The sequence below is a fragment of the Procambarus clarkii genome, chromosome 1 (genome assembly GCF_040958095.1).
Source record: "Procambarus clarkii isolate CNS0578487 chromosome 1, FALCON_Pclarkii_2.0, whole genome shotgun sequence".
Classification (NCBI taxonomy): domain Eukaryota; kingdom Metazoa; phylum Arthropoda; class Malacostraca; order Decapoda; family Cambaridae; genus Procambarus; species Procambarus clarkii.
In genome coordinates, this window is record NC_091150.1 from 45,632,616 (window position 1) to 45,658,102 (window position 25,487).

The 25,487-nt window shown below is 41.1% G+C and overlaps 1 protein-coding gene and 1 long non-coding RNA gene across 18 annotated transcripts in view; both read right to left on the reverse strand.

The window, feature by feature from the left end:
• Nucleotides 1-987: 987 nt before the first annotated feature.
• LOC138352917 (uncharacterized) lies at nucleotides 988-11,215 on the reverse strand. Its single transcript, XR_011222995.1, has 3 exons — nucleotides 10,516-11,215; nucleotides 6,477-6,574; nucleotides 988-1,011 (listed from the first exon to the last, which is right to left on the reverse strand). It is a non-coding gene; the product is annotated as an uncharacterized lncRNA (long non-coding RNA).
• Nucleotides 11,216-16,037: 4,822 nt separating this feature from the next.
• Nucleotides 16,038-25,487, reverse strand: part of LOC123774768 (ubiquitin specific protease 47) — a 178,678-nt gene continuing 169,228 nt past the window's right edge. For all 17 annotated transcript variants that reach the window (XM_069305519.1, XM_069305307.1, XM_045769966.2 and 14 more), the window contains 4 exons: nucleotides 21,436-21,660; nucleotides 20,325-20,468; nucleotides 19,175-19,353; nucleotides 16,038-18,871 (listed from right to left, as the gene is read on the reverse strand). In XM_069305519.1, coding sequence (XP_069161620.1) covers nucleotides 18,691-18,871; nucleotides 19,175-19,353; nucleotides 20,325-20,468; nucleotides 21,436-21,660 — 729 coding nt within the window. In that variant the 3' untranslated portion in view covers nucleotides 16,038-18,690. The remainder of the gene's footprint in view (nucleotides 18,872-19,174; nucleotides 19,354-20,324; nucleotides 20,469-21,435; nucleotides 21,661-25,487) is intronic.

Consider the following 25,487-nt stretch of genomic DNA (forward strand, 5'->3'; position numbering starts at 1 on the left):
AGTGGCTATGTTTAGCTCTTTATTAATGAGATTTGCTGCTATGTTGTGATTGTATAATTGTTGCATTATTATTTTATCTTTGTGAATGGTACTTACCTGTCAGTGACTACGGGGAAGTGAGGTCTAGCTCTTGATGCCCCACCTACTAGCCTTGTTGTACCTGTTGCATTATGGTGTGGCTATTTGTTGTGTAAGGAGTTAGTAAGGATGGCTTGAAATGTGAGAAATATTTAAACTTTGCCCTAGTTATCTATATCTTTGACTTCGAATTTTAGTAAGAATGTATTTATTGTATGTTCTTAAATAAAGTTTAAAATGTATTTGGTGGAGCTGGTAAATGTAAAAAGCTGCTCACTGTACTATAGCTGATGCTGTAATACAGTGAGCATCCCAAGTACCAAGACTTTACTTTCACATGTAAACCTTCTTCTATATTTTGTATCAGCTTTTCTGAACAATTTTTAATTGGCATCTGTAGTAGAGGTTTCTCCTAAAACAATTCCAAGAGTTTTATCACTATTATATAATTCCTTAGCAGGTAATCCTCACTGTCGGAAATGTATATGCTCTGTTTACAGAATGCAAAAAGTATTATAACATCGTAATTTAATTTGGCTTCTCTTAGAATGTTCAGTTCTCTTAGGCCTCTAGCCAATTTGATTCATCTGTCTTCTGAGAAAGTCTGATAAAGCCTATTCAATGACTAGAGTTATTATTACAAAAGGAAGGAAGGTTTGAACATGTCTTCTGCAAATACTTAACTAATAATTTTGTTTAATTTAATTGCTAGATTTTAGAACATGTCTTACTGAAATTAACGGAGGAAGTCTTTATGCATAACATGTGATATGCAACTTGTGAAAGTAGGTTTGCTGCCACAGACCACCACAAAAATTAAGAAACTTACTGAAGGGATCAAATGCAATAAACTCCAACTTCTCTGCAAGTCGTGGTCTGATGACTAAGAACCTATAGCCACTCACAACGCTCTCCACAGCAACCATCACCTTCCTAATAAGATAAAAAAAAAAAGCAGTCAACAAATTTAGGTAAAGTGTGAGAAAAAACCAGCTTTGAATATAATGAAACACCATTTTCTGGGCAAGACCCGGAGGCTCCCAGGAGCTATTCAGGCTGATATTGCTAATACTGTATTAAACTTTGGTATCAGTGTGAAAGGAGTTCATAGGCCCACTGGGGATCACGAGCCAGAACCTGGCCCCCCCCCCCCTCAGAGAGGCATGAGAAGCAATGGCCTATAGAAAAAAACCCATGTGATTGGAAGCATTCTATGTCTGCCGTCGACTGGGTCAGGCACCCAGAAAGGTAAGCATCCCAAAACAAGACCACATCGGAGCCGGTTGGCCGAGCGGACAGCACACTGGACTTGTGATCCTGTGGTCCCGGGTTTGATCCCGGGTGCCGGCGAGAAACAATGGGCAGAGTTTATTTCACCCTATGCCCCTGTTACCTAGCAGTAAAATAGGTACCTGGGTGTTAGTCAGCTGTCACGGGCTGCTTCCCGGGGGTGGAGGCCTGGTCGAGGACAGGGCCGCGGGGACACTAAAGCCCCGAAATCATCTCAAGATAACCTAAAGATAACGCCAACAAAAAGTACAGGATACCTACAAAAAGAAAGGAAGGACCACCATCAAAACCCCATACCGCTGCCAAGACGAAGCACGCAGGTGGGACACCATCAATGAAGCCACCTGATCACTAAATAGACGGTGAGAGAGACTACTCAAAATTACCAGACTTGAAGATTCGAGAAGACTGAACCAGCTCCGTTATGGACCAGAACGATCATTTGAAAGAGGTGGAGCCATGGAAAACCCCTGGGTTCGGACACCGAGCAAGCAGCGCCTGAAACAAAGGCTGGCAAGGAACCAGAAGAAACGTCTACCAGGGAACCAGGTACCCAAACCCGGCGAGCCAGGAAAGAACCAACCCAGGCGAGCAGACACGCCCCGTCTGGGAGGAACCATCCCCCCCATGGGACCCCTGAAGGTCCAACAAGGCCGATAACAGATGACAACGAGAAGCTGCCGCTTGCTGACCTCCGCAAACAGCAAGGACAAAATGGCGATGAAAATCTAAGCCAGGGCCCAGGCAGAGGCTAACGAGGAAGCGAGCACCACGAGCCGACACGCGAAGCGAAAAACAGCGACACTGCAATCAGCCCCAGCAGGGGAGAACGACGCACGTGTCGCTGAGTAATAGATGAGGAGAACTATCCAGGACGTGTACTGCACTAAATAAAAAAATGTACTGTCTGGAAAAAGAACACAAAGAAAAGGCAGTAGCCAGGCCCGTAATTCTAGCTCCCCGTCCCAACGAAAAGGAACTGTAGGGGCAGGAGAAGGTGATTGGAAATTCACATCCACCAGTAGACATTGTAACACAGAAGCTGGTAGGGACATACAAGAAGATGAAAGAACTCAGTTTCATAACTGAACACTGGGGCTGTCTAATCCCAGGGAACTGAACATGTACACAGTCCAACCTAGCACCAACACTAGTATAGCCAAGAAGCACATACTAAGATACACAACAATGTGTAGTACAGAGGTAGGAAATACGGAAACATGCAATGAAAAGACCCTAAATATAGTCCAAGAACCAGTAGTTAGAGAGTATAATCAACATGATGAAATAACAAGACCTAGGAAGCAAGTGGTAACAGAATATACACGATCAAGTATATATACAAACACACTCCAATGTATATATAAGGGTGCAGGCAGGCACTGAACGACAGTCAATGAATGAGGGTCCAGAGGGCATGGACTAAGTCAACGAATGAGTGTCCAGATAGTACCTATTCCTTGACTGAGTCAAGGAATGAGTGTTCAGATAGCATTGATATAAGCACATAGTAAGGTCATGATAAGATGCACGCAAATTGGCCAAGCAAAACACTACAAGCAATACCCAACACTCATCCAAAAATTGAGAACCAGCGCCTGGCTGAAAGTGTCACCAGACCATACACCCTCACCTGTAGAGCATAGACACTGTCATATCACGACACAGCTGAGCCATGTAACATTCCGGGAGCATCGCCAGTGGATTATGTCCAGAGTTGCGTGCACAGTAGAAGTTGGCTCGTAGTGTAGAGGTGGAGGCGGTGCCACTCTGAGCTACCGCACACCCATAAGCAGGAAAAAGAACTAGGTATGTTCCCCATATAGAAAAAACAGAACTCCCCAAGTATCTAGGGGGGGGAGGGGCTATGACTGGAGAGATTAAGATGAGCGAAAGTGGCATATAACCCGCGATAAAGGGCGCAGAACATTAGCACATGTTTACACCGCTCATAAACAAAATGATCACCCTCAGCCCATGCGCCAGAGGGCTGAGCTGCACCACCTGTCTTTCGAGGAGGGTGCCTACAAGGTTTACTTAACGATGAATATGTAGCGAGTAGATTATCCCAATAATATACTCGCTCCAAATATAGTGTTAATATTCCTGTCAACCTTTGGAGATGAATGAGGTGAGGCGTTGCCCGGGCAACACGGTGAGGTGTTGCCCGAGCAATATAAGCAGCGGTGTAGCGAACATTGGCTAGTCTACTTTCAAGTGTGGTCTAGAGCAGACACTTGCGAGATACTGTACCAACGCTCAGTGCGCTCAACTCACACCAACGTATCACCTGTGTACTTCTGTATATTCGACCAAATATATATATATAGTATCTTAGTGTCTGTGTTTATTTGTCACCATACTTTATGTAATAATAGAACCGTTACAAATAGAAATGTTGAGACAGAGTACAGAGAGAAGATGTGATTACAAAATAATGAGATACAGTACCGAAAGATGACTAGTACAGAAGAGGACCAACGAGTCCGATAAATGACTGAAGGTAAGTCTCACCGGAAGTCAACAGACATTCCAATAATATTTTAAGTATCAAAGATTTTCTCAAACCTTCAAGAACCTTGAGAATTAAGCACAAAATCACGGTGGCTCATATGGGCCCATTGGCATCCGTGACCAATGGTCATGCAGGATCCTCATACGATTTGAACATGATTGTGACATGATGTAGAAGAATACATGTCCAAAAGAAAAAGGGTTAGAAAGCGGTGAAAATTACCGACAGGAAGGACAAAACTGATCGACACAAAGAGACACGGAACCGAACCCAGAGAGGGGCAGACACGAAACCTACGTATGCAGAGGGGAGAAGGAAAACCCCACTCTTAGTCACCGCAAGCCCCGCTCCGAGGGCAAAAAAACCCAAGTAGGGTCTAACAGGGCCAAGGCCCGCAGTCAACCCTTCCCCAGCCCCGGGAACCTCCACAGCAGGACCCGGGGGCCAAGCTGTCCCTCCAAAGCCTTGATCTCACAAGAAAAAGCTGGCACAGCCGTAAAAAACACCAAGGAAGGGAGCCCACTGGTCAGACCCATACGCCACAGCTGGAGGAACAGGCTCGAATGCTCTGTTGTCACCCTTTAAGGGGCAATCCCCGAAGCTGCCCGAGTCTCAAGACTATTGAACCCCGCCCGACCCCTGAAATCCACAGACGGTTCGGAGCCAGATGCAGGAAAGAGGGGGAAAAAGGGACCAGACTGAACCACAACAGGGAAAAGACAAGAGGGGTGTGGATGGAACCAAAATCGAAGCAACCAACACGCCCCAAGCCCGCCTCCCAATAACCAAAATGGGGCCGCCTCGGGGCTTCCTGGTAGCAAACAACCTAACCATCTGAACCCAACTTGCAACGCCTGTGTTGCCTGTACCCGCATAGTCATCATTGAACTGGGTAACGGAGTCCCAAACTAGCAAGACTCCGGGTCGAAGGTGTCACTGGAGGCAGTGTGATGGAGGCAAAAACGAACAATGAGTCACCCTGAGATAAGGGGACAGACCAACCCTCAAACTTGCACAAAGCGAGTGGAGTCCACATCCATCGGACCCATGCATCCATGTGGAGATTCCCAGGGTCCTGAGATGGAACACACTTAGGAAAGCCCATGCAGGGTACAGTACTACTAACCGGTGCCCAAGTCTACCAATAACCTTCTAAGTACTGAACCCCCGGGACGTGTACACTCGTGGGGACCTAGCAGAGGGTACCACCAGTAATACACAAGTGTACAATATACAGATAGGGGGCAACCAAGCAAAGGCAACCCCCCCCACCAGGCAGGGAAAACAAAAATAAAACCCCGCAAGAGGACAACGTACCCAGGCAGAACGGAGCCGGCTGTCATGATAGGTGAAAACTAGCTGCACAGTACCCTGCACCCCTACCAGTGCAAACTGCCTCTTACCCTAAGGCAAAGAAGGGAGCCAGAACACCTCAGCACACAAATTGCAGCTGAAAGTCGAGCAGCAAACGACCAAACAGAGGCAGAACCCAAGGAACTTGGGGAAGGTAGCCCCAAGCCCCAAGGGCAGTACTTACCGGGCATCTAGGGAAGGTAACCCTAGACACATGCAGCCCGAGTACTGAAGAATTACTCCTGGCTCGCACACCCCCTATGAGACAGCCACTACACCACAAGGGTACAGAGATGAAGACAAAATCCGGAGCCAGAGCACACGACTTCTGCCTAGTGCATCAGCCTTAGAACTAAGGTTGTGGATAGTCGGTGCATGGGTCTGGGGCTTCCCCTTCCTCCTCCCGGGGAGGGGGAGCTGCGCAAAACACGGCGCGGCGGCGACATCATGCTCGTTTGCTCTTTTTTGTTTGGGGAGTTCTGTTCACTAGTTCGGCTCTTAGTCGCAATTTCTTAACCAGAATAGGGGGGTTTGTTTTGGGATGCTTACCTTTCTAGGTGCCTGACCCGGTCGATAGCAGACATAGAATGCTTCCAACCACATGGGGGGTTTCTATAGGCTATTGCTCCTCGTACCTACCTGAGGGGGCCAGGTTCTGGCTCATGGTTCCCGGTAGGCCCATGACCTTCTTTCACACTGACTGATGCCAAAGTCTAATATTAGCAATATCAGCCTGGATAGCTCCGGGAAGCTGATGGGGCTCCCCCCAGAAATTAAGTTATATCATATACAAATAAAGTTGACTCAAATGAAATTCAATGTTTCATGCCTTGCAACAGGTGTCCACAAATGATACCAAAGGGTTAACAGCCATTGTGTCATTTTAAACTTTCACTATAGTTTTACCAGAGACCACCACAAATTGATCAGTTTTTACTTAAACTCTTGAGCACGAATTAACTTTTACATACAGATGTTTTCTATTTTTGTAAACAGTTTATATAATTTATTTAAATAGGAAAGTCTAACACTGCTATAAAACTAATCACAACAGTAATAACCCATGTGTAATGCAGAAAGTATATGTAGCCATTAGAAAATTTTCAAATTTGTATTATTCTAATAAATGGTAGTAGAAAGAAATACTAGTACAGTACTGTACAAATACTGTACTAAAATAGAAAATTAAAAAAATTCTATTAGGTAATACTGTATATGTACGATCCATATTTCAACTTACTTGGATTTGACTTTCTTTAACAAAATATTTGTTAGAAACATCTTGGAAGTAATTAAAACTCTTAATATTTTTTGGCTGACTGCATCAACAGAAGGAACCTGAAAATATAACATAGATTTCATGAAACTGTCACATCTACTACCTGTTTGGTCAATAAGTAATTATATTTTTCACCCACACAATTAGTGGGCCCAGTGTCATCTGATGAAGTACCCAAAAATCTTCATATAATTAAGTAAATAAATTCATACAAATAAAATACTTTCTACTCTATTATTAGTAATTTATGTAGAACATTATTACACATAATTGAAGTTGGAATATACTAATTATATAACAAAACAAGACCAAAAAGAAAACCAGCATCAAATGTAATGAAATGCCAATTTTTGGGCAAGCCCCAGTGGCTCCCTGAAGCTATCATATGCTGAAATGGTACCAACGTTGTGCTAGGTCACATGTACTACGAACTGCTACAGGCCTACCGGGGACCAGTGACAGAACCTTGCCTTAAAGAGGTACAGGAAGAAGTGACAGTTATTTATGTATTTATACCACAACTAGGGAAGGCAACCAGAAAGTCAGTGAGTCAAAACAAACTCTGGCTGGCTTCAATAGAAACTTCAGTCTTGAGAACTGCCAAAAGAACTCCCTCAACTATGTAAACAAATGATCTAACTCTCTTGAAACTAGTGCAAGCTCATTCACTCCACCACCTCCACTCATTTGGGGAAAGGAGAGGGATGGCTCTCAGTCAGCCTGCATCTCCACCCTCTGTTCTAGGCAGATGTAACTAACATTCCCCCTCCCCAATGACTTGGAAGGGAGGATTTCTAGGGCCTGAAGAGTAAACCAAGAAGGACACCCAGGCACTGGGATGCAACGCTAGACCTCTTTAAGCCATGCACTGCTTATTAGGTTAATTTGATAATCCTGTGGTGCACATAAAAGATTATTCCCAACAAATTTTTTCCTTTCTAATACTGGTATTGTTAAAATGCATTCCCTGATCATGCGGGAAAAAAATTGTATATGGCATGCTTTAGCTGTGATGGAGCAAGGAAGCTGAGCAATTTATATCACTGGATGAGTGCTCACCCAGCGATACTATTCCCCCCAGTGACCCTGTGGGGGTAAGAGTTGCCACGAATATAATTTTAAATAATTATTTCAATGTCTCTGAATATTTTTTCTCTGGTTTTTGCTATATTATTATTATTCAATCTTATTATTATTCATTATTATTATTATTCATTATTATTATTATTCAATTATTATTGAATAATATTATTAAATTATTATTTAATAATATTATAATATTATTCAATAGTGTGGAATTTCAGAAATTTATATAATTAAAAGTGTATTCACCTAGTTGTGCTTGCAGGGGTTGAGCTCTGCTCTTTCGGCCCGCTTCTCAACTGTCAATCAATTGTTACTACTTTTTTTTTTCTCCACACCACACACACATGCCCCAGGAAGAAGCCCGTGACAGTTGACTAACTCCCAGGAACCTATTTACTGCTAGGTAACAGGAGCATCACGGTGAAAGAAACTCTGCCCATTGTTTCTCGCCGGCGCCAGGAATCGAACCCGGGACCACAGGATCGCGTGTCCAGCGTGCTATCCAGTCAGCCACCGGCCCAGGGGGGCCGGTGTTAAGTCCACTTCGGGCTTACCATAGCCCGTACTACTTGGAACTTTTTGTTTCGAGTAGCTGAATCTAAAACAACAAGAATAATGATACAGTACTTGCCACATACAGCCCCTGCTCCAGTGCCAGGTAAGTCCACTACGGGCACACTACTGTATAGCCCGTGCTACTTGGAACTTTTTGTTCCCAGTAGCTGAATCTAAAACAACAAAATGAATAATGATCAGTCTACTTTCAAGAGTGGTTCATTACAGATGCTTGAGAGATACCGCACATCTTCAACCTCACCAACAACAATGTAGCACTCGTCATGTCGAGTTTCTACTGATTCCAAGAGACTTCAGCTTTGACACAGAGCAGACAGCCAGATTCCGGCGCATCGAGCTTCCACACTCCCATCCCGCATTCAGCTCCTCGACTCCGCCCACATTCAGAGCGCCATGCTCTACAACTCTCACCCTGCATCTGAGCTCTCTACCCTCGGCCTCACTCAGCTCTCTGCCCTGCTCTAGGCTTCATCTCAAGTTCCTATGACACATCACCACACTGCCAACTGCTGTAACCAAGACTACTAAATAAATCTGCCCGAAATGCTGCGCGTACTAGTGGCTTTACAAGACTGTAATTGCCATTTTATGTATCCTTACATTCCTAATGTACCTTCTTGTATATGCATAAATAAATAAATATAAATAAATAAATAAACAAATAAATATGCAAGCGATGAGTCACAATAACGTGGCTGAATTATGTTGACCAGACCACACACTAGAAAGTGAAGGGACAACTTTTGATACTAAATAAATATCAAAACCATTAAACTCTGTGCATCTAATCAACCAAATAACATAATAGTCGTACATTACAAAACCTTTTCACCCCATAGGGTTATAATCTTTTGGATAATGCGACTGACTAAACCCATAAATACTAAGACATTAACTGCAGTTCAAAATATAGTTTGTAAAAATTCTCAGGAAAAATGAGGGGTACCTTTGACAAACTGCCGGATTCCTGTTCCGAAAATGTAGAGGGGTGTGCAAATTGATTGATGAAAAACTGCAGAAGCTGTGGAGATTTATTTATAAACATGGACTATGAAGGAATATGTACAAGATGTGAGCTGTTACATGCATTTTATATAACCCACTTTGGTGTAAAGGGAAGGGAACCAACAGGAGAAAGTGCCTAGCTATTATAACTGTATTACGATCTGTCCCCGGACACAATGAATTAATTACGATTGTGTGTCTAGTAATACATTTATTTTCTGTGTATGGAAGAAAACGCGCGCATTGAGTGGGGAACTTTATTTAATAATAGTAATAATAATAATTATAGTAAATAAATAATTATAATAATTATTATAACAAGTAATAATTATAATAATAATAATTACCATAATAGTAATAATATATTTTATTAACTAAAATAAATAGATTTAATAATTCCATTACAAATAATTATAATTAGTAATTAAATTTTGCTTTATCTAAATTTACATTAATGCATTTACCAACGGTAATTACAATTGTACATATGTAAGCATTAGTCATACTATTAAATAGCATAAAACTTTAGGGGTTTCGGCAGAGCACCCCCGCATATAGCATAGGGTGTAGCTAATTATAACAAGTGCTCCCTGGGCCTGCCTGTGAGTCATCCCGTGTAAAAGCCAAGGGGAGGCAGTGGATCCCGGGAGGAGGGTGGTTATTTTGGTTGAGGAGCGGGCCACGGTTGAAGTCGAACAAAGGTCATGACCTCCACGGGCGAGCTTATAAGTAACCCCTTTCGTTGCGAACGCAGCAAAGACGCAACTCATTAGTCAGACGTTTTCTTCCCACAGAAATTTCATCGCTCTTGTCAAGCAATGTCCATATCATCAAAATGTTTATAAAATGATCTGATATTTTGACTGAATACTGATAGGTTAGTGTTATTTTTTTTTTTTTTTTTTTTTTTGCAAGGTTTGCTGTGTAATAAGGTAGTGATGATCAATGTGGTGGTTATTGTAAAAATATATTATTATATATGTGATGCAAGATTTAGCTCAGGGTCAATGTTAGTGTGCACGCAGTGAGAATGGAGAAGGATATTCAAATTAAAATATAGTATGAGGGAGATGTGTGACAAAAGGGTGAAAATTGGATAATTGTCTACAATATTAAAACATAGAAATGTTGGATACAAAGAACTTAAATTTATAAATAGTATGGTAATATAAAAAAGAAACAGAGAACTGATAACTAATATTACTACTCATCCCTGGTGGGTTTAGTAATGATACAAGCTTGAGGGAGGCAAGGGGAAGGAAGGTTGAGGGAGGTTACCATCCCGAGTGTACCGTAACTGGTTACCATCCGTGAGTGTACCGTAGCTAGTTACCATCCGTGAGTGTACCGTAGCTGGTTACCATCCGTGAGTGTACCGTAGCTGGTTACCATCCGTGAGTGTACCGTAACTGGTTACCATCCGTGAGTGTACCGTAGCTAGTTACCATCCGTGAGTGTACCGTAGCTGGTTACCATCCGTGAGTGTACCGTAGCTGGTTACCATCCGTGAGTGTACCGTAGCTAGTTACCATCCGTGAGTGTACCGTAGCTGGTTACCATCCGTGAGTGTACCGTAGCTGGTTACCATCCGTGAGTGTACCGTAGCTGGTTACCATCCGTGAGTGTACCGTAGCTGGTTACCATCCGTGACTGTACCGTAGCTGGTTACCATCCGTGACTGTACCGTAGCTGGTTACCATCCGTGACTGTACCGTAGCTGGTTACCATCCGTGACTGTACCGTAGCTGGTTACCATCCGTGACTGTACCGTAGCTGGTTACCATCCGTGACTGTACCGTAGCTGGTTACCATCCGTGACTGTACCGTAGCTGGTTACCATCCGTGACTGTACCGTAGCTGGTTACCATCCGTGACTGTACCGTAGCTGGTTACCATCCGTGACTGTACCGTAGCTGGTTACCATCCGTGACTGTACCGTAGCTGGTTACCATCCGTGACTGTACCGTAGCTGGTTACCATCTGTGACTGTACCGTAGCTGGTTACCATCCGTGAGTGTACCGTAGTAGAGATTACCAACCGTGAGTGTACCGTAGCAGAGGTTACCAGCCGTGAGTGTACCGTAACTTGTTACCAACCGTGAGTGTACCGTAGCAGAGGTTACCAACCGTGAGTGTACTGTAGCAGAAGTTACCAACCGTGAGTGTACCGTAGCAGAGGTTACCAACAGTGAGTGTACCGTAGCAGAGGTTACCAACCGTGAGTGTACCGTAGCAGAGGTTACCAACCGTGAGTGTACCGTAGCAGAGGTTACCAACCGTGAGTGTACCGTAGCAGAGGTTACCAACCGTGAGTGTACCGTAGCAGAGGTTACCAACGGTGAGTGTACCGTAGCTAGGATGCTCCTGGCCAGCTGCTCACTGTTTACCTCCCGGCGGCCGTCCTCACACCTTACAAAACCTCCACACCGTAACTTCTTCCAAAACTATTACACAAAATATTTAATGATGGCTTTAGTTAGCAATAATAATAACAATAACGACAACATTCATAATAATAATAATAATAATAATAATAATAATAATAATAATAATAATAATAATAATAATAATAATAATAATAATAATAATAATAATAATAATAATAATAATAATAATAATAATAATAATAATAATAATAATAATAAATATAATAAATAAATAAATAAATGTTTATTCAGGTAAGGTACATACATACAAGAAATTTTACAAAAATTGATAGATTTATAGATAGAGCTAGTACATACAATGCCTAAAGCCACTATTACGCAAAGCGTTTCGGGCAGGAAAAACATTAAAGACTAAAACTTAATACTAATTGAGTATAAAGAATAAAATGTGTTGAGAACAAATAAAAATAAAAATAAAAAAGGGGGGAACATGGCTGAAAAAGCAGCACAAATACAATTAGGTCGACAAACAGCGTTGTTTAAGAAAACAGACATGGGTTGACAATATAGGGGTAAGGTAGGCTACAGGGAATTTATTAGGTAGTACTTAGTTTTTATCTTAAACTGGTTGAGAGAGGTACAGTCTTTAACATGATTGGGAAGGTCATTCCACATTCTGGGTCCCTTGATTTGTAGAGCATTTCTAGTTTGATTAAGTCGTACTCTTGGAATATCAAAATTGTATTTGTTTCTGGTGTGGTGCTCATGGGTTCTGTTACAACCTTCAATGAAGCTTTTGAGGTCAGGATTGGCATTACAGTTCAGCGTTTTATATATGTATAATACACATAAGAGGATGTGAAGTGACTTAATATCTAACATATTCAGAGATTTGAGAAGGGATACCGAGTGATGTCTGGGGCTAGAGTTGGATATTGTCCTAATAGCAGCTTTGTGTAGAGTAATTAGAGAACGTAAATGATTTTGGGTAGTAGAACCCCAAGCACAAATATCATAGTTGAGATAAGGATAGATGAGGGAGTAATAGAGCGTCACCAGGGCAGGGCGAGGTACATAATATCTGATTTTAGAAAGAATGCCAACAGTTTTTGAAACTTTTTTTTATATATTTAGAATGTGTCCCTGGAAATTCAGCTTGTGGTCAATGAGAACGCCAAGGAATTTGCCATCTATTTTGTTACAAATTTGGGTATTGTTTATTCTGAGATTTATTTGATTAGAGGATTTATTGCCAAACAGAATATAGAAAGTTTTGTCAATGTTGAGGGTGAGTTTGTTGGCGGTTAGCCAAAGATGGTATCTATTTAGCTCAGTATGTTGTATATTAATATACAATATACAACAATAAATAATAATAATAATAATAATAATGTAGCGAGTTAATCTTATACTCGCTCCATTATCTCATTATCTTAATAGCATAACTAATTAGCACTAATTACAGAAGCTACAATCCTTTCCCCAATTACAGGTAATACTCTTCTCATCTTGTTGGAGGAAGCTGAGGTGTAGTCACCATATAAGCGAGCGATATGAGGAATAGCAAACAGTACAATTTTCAGTCAAGAATGTAGCACTTGGCATAGGCAGTTCTAATTGTCTCCAAGACGCTACAGCTTCAACACAGAACAGGCAGCAGACTAGGACCGCATCGAGCTACAACGCTCTCGGAGCTCCGCGACTCCGGCCACACTCGTCTCTCTGCTCTGCTCCAAGCTCCGTCTCAACGTCTACGACACTGCTGTATCCAGGACTACTAAATAAATATGAAACTCACTAAACACTGTACATCTAATCTACCCAACAACGTAACATAACCGTACGTTACAATAATAATAGAAAATTAGCTAGTGACACTAGCTAATTTTCACTATAGGGAAACAGCTTTGTAACACACCTCCAGCATGGGTTCAGGGATGGTAAATCGTGCCTCACAGGCCTAATAGAATTCTATGACCAAGCAACACAAATTAGGCAGGAAAATGAAGGATGGGCAGACTGCATTTTCTTGGACTGTCAGAAAGCCTTTGACACAGTACCTCACAAAAGGCTGTTACAAAAGTTGGAGCAGCAGGCAGGAGTAAAAGGTAAGGTGCTCCAGTGAATAAGAGAGTATCTAAGCAATAGGAAACAGCAAGTAACGGTAAGGGACGGAGGCATCAGAGGGGCGAGATGTCACCAGCGGAGTCCCACAGGGCTCTGTACTTGGACCCATCCTGTTTCTAGTATATGTAAACGACCTTCCAGAGGGTATAGACTCATTCCTCTCAATGTTTGCTGATGATGCAAAAATTATGAGAAGAATCAAACCAGATGAAGATAGACAGAGACTATAGGACGACCTGGACAAACTGGAGGAATGACTTAGTCCACTACGGGCTCACCAAAGCCCGTGCTACTTGAAATTTTTTGTTCCAGGTAGCGAATCTTAAACAACAACAACAATGGAGGAATGGTCTAGAAAATGGCTGCTAAAGTTCAACTCAGGAAAGTGTAAAGTAATGAAATTAGGCAAAGGGAGCAGAAGGCTGAATACAAGATACCATCTAGGAGGTGAAATCCTGCAAGTCAAATAGAGAGAGAGATTTGGGGGTTGATATCACACAGAACCTGTCCCCAGAGGCCCACATCAAAAGAATATCATCAGTGGCATATGCTAGACTGGCTAACATAAGAACTGCCTTTAGAAACTTGTGTACGGAATCTTTCAGAACCCTGTATACCACTTATGTAAGACCAATCCTGGAGTCCATACCTAGTGAAACACAAGACAAAGTTAGAGAAGATTCAGCGGTATGCCACCAGGCTCGTCCCGGAACTGAGAGGAATGAGCTACGAGGAAAGGCTAAAGGAGCTGAACCTCACATCCCTGGGAAACAAAGAGTAAGGGGAGACATGATAACCACCTACAACATTCTCAGAAGAATTGACAGGGTGGACAAAGACAAACTCTTTAGCACAGGTGGGACATGAACAAGGGGACACAGGTGGAAACTTAGTACCCAGATGAGCCACATTGATGTTAGAAAGAATTTTTTCAGTGTCAGAGTAGTTAATAAATGGAATGCACTAGGAAGTGATGTGGTGGAGGCTGACTCCATACACAGTTTCGAATGTAGATATGATAGAGCCCAGTAGGCTCAGGAATCTGTACACCAGTTGATTGACAGTTGAGAGGCGGGACCAAAGAGCCAAAGCTCAACCCTCGCAAGCATAATTAGGTGAGTACAGTACTCTGGGTCATAGGTGTCACTGACCCCAAAAAGCAGCAAGGCAGAGGCAGATGGTGAGTGTCACCCCAAAACAGGGACAGAGCAACCCTCAAACTCGCACAAGGCGAGGTGGAACTCAGAGGTCTTCTACATTAGACCACTGAGCCCCAATTGGGGGTTTCCAGGGGCCCTTAGGCTGACTGCTAAGGGAAGCCCAGGCGAGGTACTGCTAACCGTTATCCTAGAGCTACCAAGCAAACAATCTAAAAGCCGAACCAACGTGTGCACGCACTGGGACCTGGTGGAGGGCCACCAAAAACCTACCGCCACACTTGGCAAACCCCCCACCAGGCAAAACAAAAACCCTGCAAAAGCACGTCTCCAGAATAGAATCGGTCGCTATGCGTATATCAGACAGCTGCACAGTACCTCGCGCCCCAGCCAGCGACGAAACTACCTCCTAACCCAAGGGAAAACAGGAGCAAGAACCACCCCAGCTGAACCCCCAAGGGGGGGGGGGGGCAATCACCGAGCAGCGACAGAACCACACGGAGGTAGCTGCTGCTGAATGGCTCATGGAAGATAACCCTTTAGCCGTAAAGGCAGTACTTGCAGGGCACCTAGGGAAGGCGACCCTAGGTGCATGCAGTCCCAGTACTCTTGTGTTATGTCTGGCTCACACACCATCAAAACAGAGCAACAACACCGCACTGCGCAAAGAGTGGGGCCAGAACAATCGACCGTCACCAACACAACAGCCTCTTGAACTGAGAAGAGTTGCTGGTGTGAAGGTCTGGGACCCCCGTCCCCCTCCCAGGGAGGGAGGGTTGTGCAGAATGAGTGGCGTTTGTGGTGATGTCATACTTGTTTCCTTGGTTTTGATTGGAGTTCTGTTGCTAGTTCAGCTGTCGGTTTGCAATTCATTTGATCAGCAGTAGTTTGTTTTGGAATTCCTATCTTTCTGGGTGCCTGACCTGGTAGACAGACTGCTTCCAATTACACGGGGATGTCTTTAGTCCATTGCCCCTCGTGCCTCTCTTGAGGGGGGCCAGGTTCTGGCTGTGGTCTCCGGTAGGCCTAGAACTCCTTCGATTGACTGTTGTCACAGTCTAATATATACACATCAGCCCGGTATAGCTCCGTGGAGCTGAAGGGGCTCTCCACAGAAAATGTGGTAATTCCCAGGCTACCCTCAAGGACTGGGCTTAATAGGTACTTGACATTAATACTGCTGATCCAAGTGGTTCAATTTTTTTTTTATTGTTACACGAGAAATAAATATGACAAGTGAAAAAACTTTTTTTTAATCATTACCTACTGTTAACCCACAGGAATTATTTTACATCACAAATAAAAAGACTTCTTCAATCAAGTTTGTTTTAATTATTCTGTATTACTAAAGTAAGCTTCATTGTATAGTATCTCTCCAATTGATAAACATTCGAAATAATAAATAAACGTTAACATATGCACAAAATATACAAGAGACTATGACAGTTCCAACAAATATGTGAACATAGACTAGGTTCTTGAAGACATGACTTACAGTTATTAATAAAAGGATGCACAAATGTGTATTCCTTGCATCGTCATAGGTAATACAAAAAATATTTCCTGTCGACTCCCTCTTCAATTATAATAATAAATTTATTTACAAAAAATACAGTACATAGGTATACGACATGAGAAAAGTGTTGGGAAAATAACAGAATACATTAAAAATTGTAAAAACCATAGTATGCACAGGATCATATATAACATGATAAAATGCAAGTATGATACAAGGTGTCGGCTTAATGAGGAGGGAGTGTGTGACTCCCAATATTTCACAATTCTTTAAAGGTGAAAAACACCAATTAAATATGGTTATGAAAAATGGGATTTATATCTCTGGCAACTATTTACAGAATTCAAAAAAGTAAATTACTGTACAAGGTGCCTGCTGCTCAAGACAAGGCAGGTCTATCACACACTGGGCAGTAGAGTGGTGCCCCAAGTAATTAACAGTAACCCCACAATTCATACACAACATCATTACAGTTCCAGCTGTTTTTGTTATTTTTTTTTTGCTCACACAAGGAACATGCACATATTACCACAAGACAATGCCAAAAATACATGCAACTTTATACAAGTTCATCAGTGAGGTGATGAGCATAAATGACAACATGAAACGATACAAAAATGGTCTCGAGTTCGAGCTAAAGTAAGGCAGATTTTCATTTAGTTTATTTGAGGAGTGAGGATAATGTAATTTAACAGTACAGTATCATTATCTGCTAAGTTAATTATTGCATGAAAATGTTCTTCAGTGCAATATACATGATGGATTTTGAATGAACAGGAGGTTTTTACTATGAAACTTAATGAGCATAGCTAAATTTAATCTCAAAACCTATACTTTATTTGTGTATATATTTATACATGATTTTTTTTAACATTGTTTAGTTTTACCTTCAATTCTGTGCACAAACTAATTTGCTCCAAGATATCAGCTGCATCCAAGTAAAATATATATATATTTACTTACCTTCATTAATGTATGCTTAAAACAAAAACATGAAGATAATTTTGCTTAAGCAGAAAGCTAAAATATATCTCTGTACCATCAGTGTTTGTAAAGCCTTTGCCAATGATTTATTTTGTACTGCTATATTTTTTATGAACATTTTGTAAAATAATTTCTGGTAAACTATGTAGACCCGTAAACAAAAATCATAAATAACTTCCAGAAGATGAATTATTGGTCCAAAATATTATCATCTTTGGTGACATTAAATTTTTATGATATTTTGCCTCAATTATGTTGATTATGCATTGCAATTAAAGATTATGTTTGGTGCAATTATGCACCAAACCCTTCAGGTTTCAACAAAGCTATCCAAACAATCTATGTAGTTACACTGCAGCCTGTGCTCACAGGGATTACATCCTTGAGGTCTTCTAGTATTTCAATGGATGCCTAACTTTCTTCGGCCAAGTCCACCACATTTACTTTCCCATTATTTTCTCATTTTATTTTTGTCCAACTTAATTCCTCTAAATGTATATATAACAAAAAGAAGAAATTGATTCCTTACATTTTAATTTTGTTCTAATAGTACTTAAAGTAAAAGCAAAGGCAACATGCATTCATTTTTAATCTTTGGCTAAAATTCCAAACAATACTGTTGATGGGGCGTGTTAATGTTGGGCGTGTCAATGGCAACATGGAGTAAGGTTGGTGTCATCACTAGGCAGAATTAACTTTCACTCTTCTTACAGTGTCTTGACACTTAAAAATATTTTGCACACACTAGCTTTTGATATTGTATTTCAGACTACTGTATATTTGTATACCAAATGGTTTTTATTTGAGAACGAGTCTATGTTTCCTGTGCAGTACCGAGGTGGTTTGTGGAAAAAAAAAAAAAAGAAGGTTATAAACACAAAGTGGGTCATTAGGCTTGGATGATGTATCTTACATTTTCCTTTGTAATACAGTCACTTTAGTTAAAACTTATATACAGAAATTTATTACTACAGTATTTTCTAAATAAACTTTATTCAGAAATTTTCTTGATATATAATTTTTAAGTCAAATCATGAACGTCAACGTTGTACAGTACTATCTCTACCTTTTATTTGTTTTAAATAAATCACCGGGCATATAATATTGTTTAAATTAAACATGCCTGACACCATGACCTTCCAGTGTATTGTAGTGACTTACAGTAAAGGTTTAGGCACTGGTACAGAAACTGAACATCCAAAAGCAGTCTCTTTTTATTTTTTTCACTGATCATAATGGCAGTATTTTGTTGTACCATTATCACCAAAAAACTGCTACTATTCTGACTCCAGAGGAATCATAACATATACAGCCATTTATCAAGTTTTTATCCATATTTAATCTTCATGATTTAGATAAATTTTGAGTCCCTTTTCTTTGGATCTTAGAGTACTATAGGTAGAAGTTGAGGAACTTGGACAGGTGTACTGCTGTTCACGGTTGAGGCGGCGGTTCTCAGTGTTCACAAGCTCCCGACGTTCATCTTCCAATAGTTCCTTCAGCTTTTCAGTCTTATCCCTAAGATGCAAAGAAAACCGGATCATATTAATATTATACAATAATATTCACATTCCATTTCATTGTACAGTATTTGATTGCGAAGTGTGTTGTCTTATGAAGTAGTGGATGATTACTAGAGTGGATATGTGCTTAGGATAAATGTAATGTGCTTGAAGATTTCTTCTGATTACTGCACAAGTTGTATCTAACATTTATTATTCTAATACTACACAACTGTTAAAACATCAAATGTTTTAGAATAAATGTGGATGACTATGGAGGTACAAAGTTTTTTTTAAAAACTTAAAAAAAAAAAATTACCTGTAATAAATCATAGCACCATCATCTAGAATGTAAAATGGCCGCTGGTCCAACGGGCCACTGCGAGGAGCCCAATCTAGGTCATTGGTTATATCAATAACAGACATATCAGATGGAAATGTTCCTTTGCCCTTGGCAACTTCAATATTCTCTGCTTCTATTCCAGATATTTCAGACAACTGTAATAAAAACAGAAAATATAAATATATATATACAGAAGTTAAATGGTACTAAATTTTATATCTGTATATAATCACATAAATAGATGGGTTGTGTCATATAGTGAGACTATAAGGAATGGGAATAGTGATATTGAAGCACTGAAAGTGTGACCAATGGTTGTAGAGGGACAAGTTGTGTAGAATATGTGGTCACCAATACATAAGAGAGGAGGCAGAGTAGACTAAATTTTTCCTAGGAACTCTAAAAGCATTTGATAATTGACTTCACAAAATGCTGGTGTATAAGCTGGAAAGACCAGGGAAGGTGGGATAACATGAAACACACACAACTGGGTAAAGGAATGCCTGCCAGACAGTAAACAAGGTCACAGTATGAGAGATGACTGGCTAGAGAGATGTAGCAAGTAGGGTTCTTTAAGATTCAGTCATTCAGTTTGTTGTTGCTCATAATGTCATACCAATGTTGTCATACCAATGTTTGCAGATGATGCAGAGCAAAGGACTGTACAATGTTCTAAGAAGACCTTCACAAATTACAGGAGTGTAATAACTGCCAACATGTGTTCATAAATGAGTAAAGTTTATATGTATTGTAAGATAACTCTTCCCCATGTGATTCCAGTGATTGTGTTCATGCACAACATGTATGAATGTAAAATACAAATAACCAGATGTAATGCAACGTAATAGCACTAAACACCAAAGTTACGTATCGAGCACGATATCTTCCTGGCATAAACTAGTTTCACAAACTACTCAGACACCTCTTCACACTCATTCAAGATGAGTCTGGAGTACTGACAAAGTACAAACAACAAACCAAGGAAGGTCATGTTGAGGCTGTTAGTACTAATAGCAGCCTCAATAAATGTTTTTGGTTAATAGCAAGGTTATTAAGTAAGATCAATATAATTACTAAACTTGTATTTCAGTAGAAGTACAGTATTTCTCAACTAGGGAAGCCTTACCTTTTCCTTAAGGCCATCAACAGTTGACCTAGGTATAATGATCTCAGTGAGCCGGTCAGTAGTATAGGTTGATGGTCTCCATCTCTTCACAAAAATTGCTAATTCTTCAGTGCTGCTTGTTCTAGTCTCTGGTCCCTCTATAATCTAGTAAAATTTTGATGACAAAATAACAATTACAAAACAAAACTGGTACAGTACATAACCATTATTCAAAATAACAAATTTATTACAAATCTGTCACACACCACCAGAGGAAAAATGGTAATAATGATGATTTAAGAAATAATTATTAGTTATGATTTCTTTCATTCTTTATCATACATGTTCCTCTTGTTCTAATACACAACATTTATACTATTCTGATGCAACCAAGAACATTGTAGAGGGGGTTTTCACATCTTTTATCAAGTTAGTATTGAATATTAAAAAGATTTCAAGAAAAGTGTAGTTTAAGACAATCACAATGAGGCATGAATCCTCCATTCCCATCTACAGCAGTTCAAGCTATATTCAGACAGTTTCAAATACAGTATTTTTTAAACCAATTATCGTGTTGAGACATCAAAACCCATTACAACAATGATGTGACTGTCCAGGATGGATGTGTATAACCTTAAGAGATCTTAAACAAATCATTGTATTTCCCTGAAACTGTTCATTATTATTAGTAATCATTACCTGACAAATGTTTCAGCCTTCCAAGATAAAATTTATTCATGTATTTTAATAAATTATTCATGAAATCTCAGTACTTTAACAATTATTATATAATTTGTTCTGTCTTATTTAAATACAGTATTGCTTATAACACAACATGTCCATGTTTCACTGACATGTTTCCTTCAATTGCCTTTACAAGATGATCATTATTTTGCATATTTCAATTTAAAACTTCTTATTCAGTACAGTATTTACACTTTGTTCTTTGACAAATTAACTTCCCACTCTATGCTATAACATTTGCACTCCTACTCTATGATTACAGCACATTAAATATAATATTCATTCTAGCAAACAATTCAACAAATAACATGAATACCAATTGTTAAGTATTTACTGTATAAAAACCCTTAACAGTCATAAAAACAAAGTATCCTATTTCATTGCTTACCTGGAGGAACATTTCCCAGTTTGAGTACAAATTGATGTCGTCGTCAAACTTTTGATTGTCGAGGTATATTGTCTGGGGGTTCTTCCAACTCTTTTTCCGCATTCTCACATTTTCTGGGACAAGAGTCATGTTACATCGTGTATTTACTTCTTTTATGATGGCCTTCTTGGCATTGGCAACAGTGTCACCCTTGCATATAACCCAATCTATGAGGAATCGAGCAGGCTGGAAAACAGAACCAATGAGCATTATTTTATTTTGGGAACTTGCACATTAAATTTAAGATTTGGTTTATCTAATATTTTGTACTGAATAAAAACATTTCACAGTACAATTTATAAAAATAAGGATGCAAGAGCTGAGTGTAAAAACTAAAAAGACACAGGTTTACCTATAGTAGTTTTCAACTTGAGGTATGAGAGGGGATCTAAATGTGATCTGAACATATGAGTGCTTTTAACTTTGATTACGGCTGACCGAGTCAAAAATCATTGTTCACTCTTGTAAATTGAGTGAAAACTATCTAGTCATCTCAAAGTCCAAAATCCTTCTCTCCCTTTGAAATTGTCTGGCAGCTATTTGCTGGCAACTGTGAGCCCGACAAATAAGAGGAGCACATGTGTCACCCTCACCGTCCTGGGTTGGGCATAATTGGGTTCAAAGTATATATAGTGTGTGTGTATGTATGTATGTATTGATAAACTGCTGTGCATAAACAACAGGGCTCCATCAAGGAACATATAATCTCTTCTCACAACCAGACCATCATCAAAGAAATCTTAACAGGCAACACAGAAATCATCGATAGATAGAACGATAGCAGGAGACTCGACATCAGCGAGGCCCTACACATCAAAAAGTCAACACCAGCAATCAATAGCAAATTAATGCATAACTATATTCTTCCCACTTCAAGACCCCGAACCAACAAAGAAGCAGCAAGAGAAAATATGGGCCAATAGGCCTTCTGTAGTTACTTTCATTCTTACGTTTTCATATCCAATTTATACCCATTGACCGTTGGACCTGGTGCTCTCTTTTCTCTCTTCTCCTCGGTTTGTGGTGGCCCCCCTCGGTTCTGGGCTGATTTTCTAAGGCTCCTCCTTGTTGGTATTGGCCTCTGAGGATCGGGTCAGGTCGGGGAGCTTCGTACTCTCCTCTGGCGCAGGGGTTTCTGCTCTTTCGGTCCTGGTCGTTGTTTCGTTAGTTTGCAGCCGTCTCCTCCATTTTTGGCAAAGAATGAGTCTGCTGCTTTATGAAAGGGACTTTGGGTTGTTGATGCTTGGTTGGTTCGGCTACGGGGTGCATCATGTTTCGTATCTGGTTGCGGCTCTTTGCTGTTATTGGCACGCCACAGACTTTGTGGCAGGGGACGCGCTTTGCGTGGACCCGATTTCTGTTCTTCTCTGTTCCAGGGTGCGGGTCTCCCAGGTCGTCCGCAGGATTAGTAGGTCCAGCCAGCCTGCGGTCTATCCCCGTGCCTATGATGTTCGTAAGTTCGTGGCTTTGGCTGCTGTTTTTGGTAATATGTCCTGGGCTGACATTCGGGCACGGGTCTTTTGGAGGTCGAACAAGGTTCTGGCAGCATGGTACCTCGTTAATGTTCCTGGCCCTTCACGGGCGTGTGTAGCCTGGAGTAAGTGACGGCCGTCTCCCAGGTAAGTCCCTTTTTCTTCTTTATTTTTGGTTAAGTAGCTCCGGGGAGTCGAAGGGGCTCTCCACAGAAAACCAGCGTTGAATGTAATGAAATGCCATTTCCAGTTGTGACCTGGAGGCTCCCCGGCATCCCTCCCTCCCTCCCTCTGGTCGGTGTTTTTTTTTTCACATTTTATATATGATATTCAGCCTCTGAACTGAGGAGTGTAACAGGCAGGGAGGTCAGGGACCCCCTGTCCCCCCTCCCGGGGAGGGGGGACAGGGGCTTGCTAGTTCGGCTTTCAGTTTGCACTTTTAGACCAACAGTAGTTTGTTTTGGAATTCCTACATTTCTGGGTGCCTGACCTGGTAGATGGCAGACAAAGACTGCTTCCAATTGCACGGGGGTGTCTTTAGGCCATTGCTCCTCGTGCTTCTTCTTGAGGGAGCCAGGTTCTGGCTCTGGTCTCCGGTAGGCCTAGAACTCCATCGATTGACTGTTGTCACGGTCCAATATATGCACATCAGCCCAGTATAGCTCCAGGGAGCCTCCAGATCTCCTTGGTAGCTTCCCCAGAAAGCTATCTCGCTGAGATTGTTCCAAGATACCCATCACATCTGTTGCACAAGTTCATTTGGCCTACCAGGGACCAGAGCCAAAACCTGGCTCTTTCACATGAGGCACAGGGAGCAAATGACATTCCACCATTTTACCAGGAAAGCATCCAGAAAGTCAGCAAAGTTTTGCAGACAATTACTGGGCTCCCAAGATTCAAAACGACTGAAATGCCAAATAACTCAAAAACAAGATAAAATAAGCAAAACTAGCTGAAACCTAAAATACTGAATGACATCACCAGGTGGCCTGATGCTCAGAACAGGCCCCCCCGTCCCCCATCTCAGTTCATTCACTGATGCATAGCCAAGAGCAACACTGTAGAGCTCCTCTGTTGAATCATCTTGCAGCAAGTCCCAGAGCTTCTGAGCTAAGTACTGGCCATCCTAGAACTCATCCTTTGGGATGCCTTTTTTTCCTAGTTCATCATTCCATTATAGAATTGCTTCATGTACATGTTTTCTGCCGAGTTTTGTTGTGTGGACATGGGTTTGTGTGTTTCGAACTACATGTGCCCAGTGATTACTTCTTTCTTGGGTGTTCACTAGAGCACTGCCCTTGCACTGACAGTTGATTCGCTGGTGTATTTGGGGGTTCGCCTTTTCGAGGCTAGGCCACCAGGGTGGTGTGTCTTACCCCAGGTGTTTCTGGGGTGTTCTGACAACTGTTTAGACCCTTATTTGGGGTGTTCATTAGGCTGTGTGGGGTTCACTAGAGGCTTGTGCATTTGTTTATACGGCATCAAAATGGCATCATTTTGCAACACAGGTAGTGGGGCTGTTGGTGGTTAAGGGTTTTTTGGCGAGCATCCTTAGTACCTGAGAGCATACAGTAGTACCTGTCCTTAGTACCTGTCTGGCATGCAGTATTACTGCCAGGCCCTTACATCCCCAGTGGATCTCTGATGAAATCAATTATGCATAATCTTGATCATACCTTACCTTACTCTGATGGAGTTCTGGAAGTTCCTCTACTCCCCAAGCCTGGCCCAGGCTTGACTTGTGAGAGCTTGGTCCATCAGACTACTGTTGCTTGGAATGGCCTACTTGGTCCAACAGGCTGTTGCTTGGAATGACCCGCAGGCCACGTATCCAGTACTGGTACTGCGCAGTTGGTCCGGTACGTCTTGAAGAAAACTATCTAGTTTTCTCTTAATGATGTCATGACAGCTACTTTATTGTGTTTTTTAAAAGTAAGGTCTTCCAACACTGTGGTTTGACTGTTTTATGTGTGATTTCTGCTTTTTTTATATTTGTCATTTCAATAGTGCAGAAGCTGGAACCTTTACTTATTAAACATCATATTTTCTGTGGTGCACTGAAAGACCTGATTAACATTAAATTGAAGGTTTGCTGTGTCCTCTATATTGTATACAGAACTCTCATGAAAATTCTAATGTCATCTGCAAAGCAAGATACAATATTATACAGTAGTTTGTATCTTCGTCTATATCTGATAAGAGGATGAGGAAAGAGTATCGGAGGAAGTACGGCACCTTGAAGGATCAACCTTTTCACTGCTGATGATCTAGATTTTACTTTGTTCACTATTACACTCTGGGTTTTGTTCATTAGAAAATTAAAGATCCATCTCCCTACTTTGCCAGTAATTCATTATGTGCACATTTTGTGCACAATAGCACTAGTCACATTTGTCAAAAGCTTTTGCAAAATCTGTGTACAGTATATTACATCAGCATTTTGTTAATTTCCCACTGCATCAAAGACCATGGCATAGTTTATTGCCAAATGCCACTTGGCCAGCAAATATGACAAGACAAACTCCCAGGTGGCATTTGCTC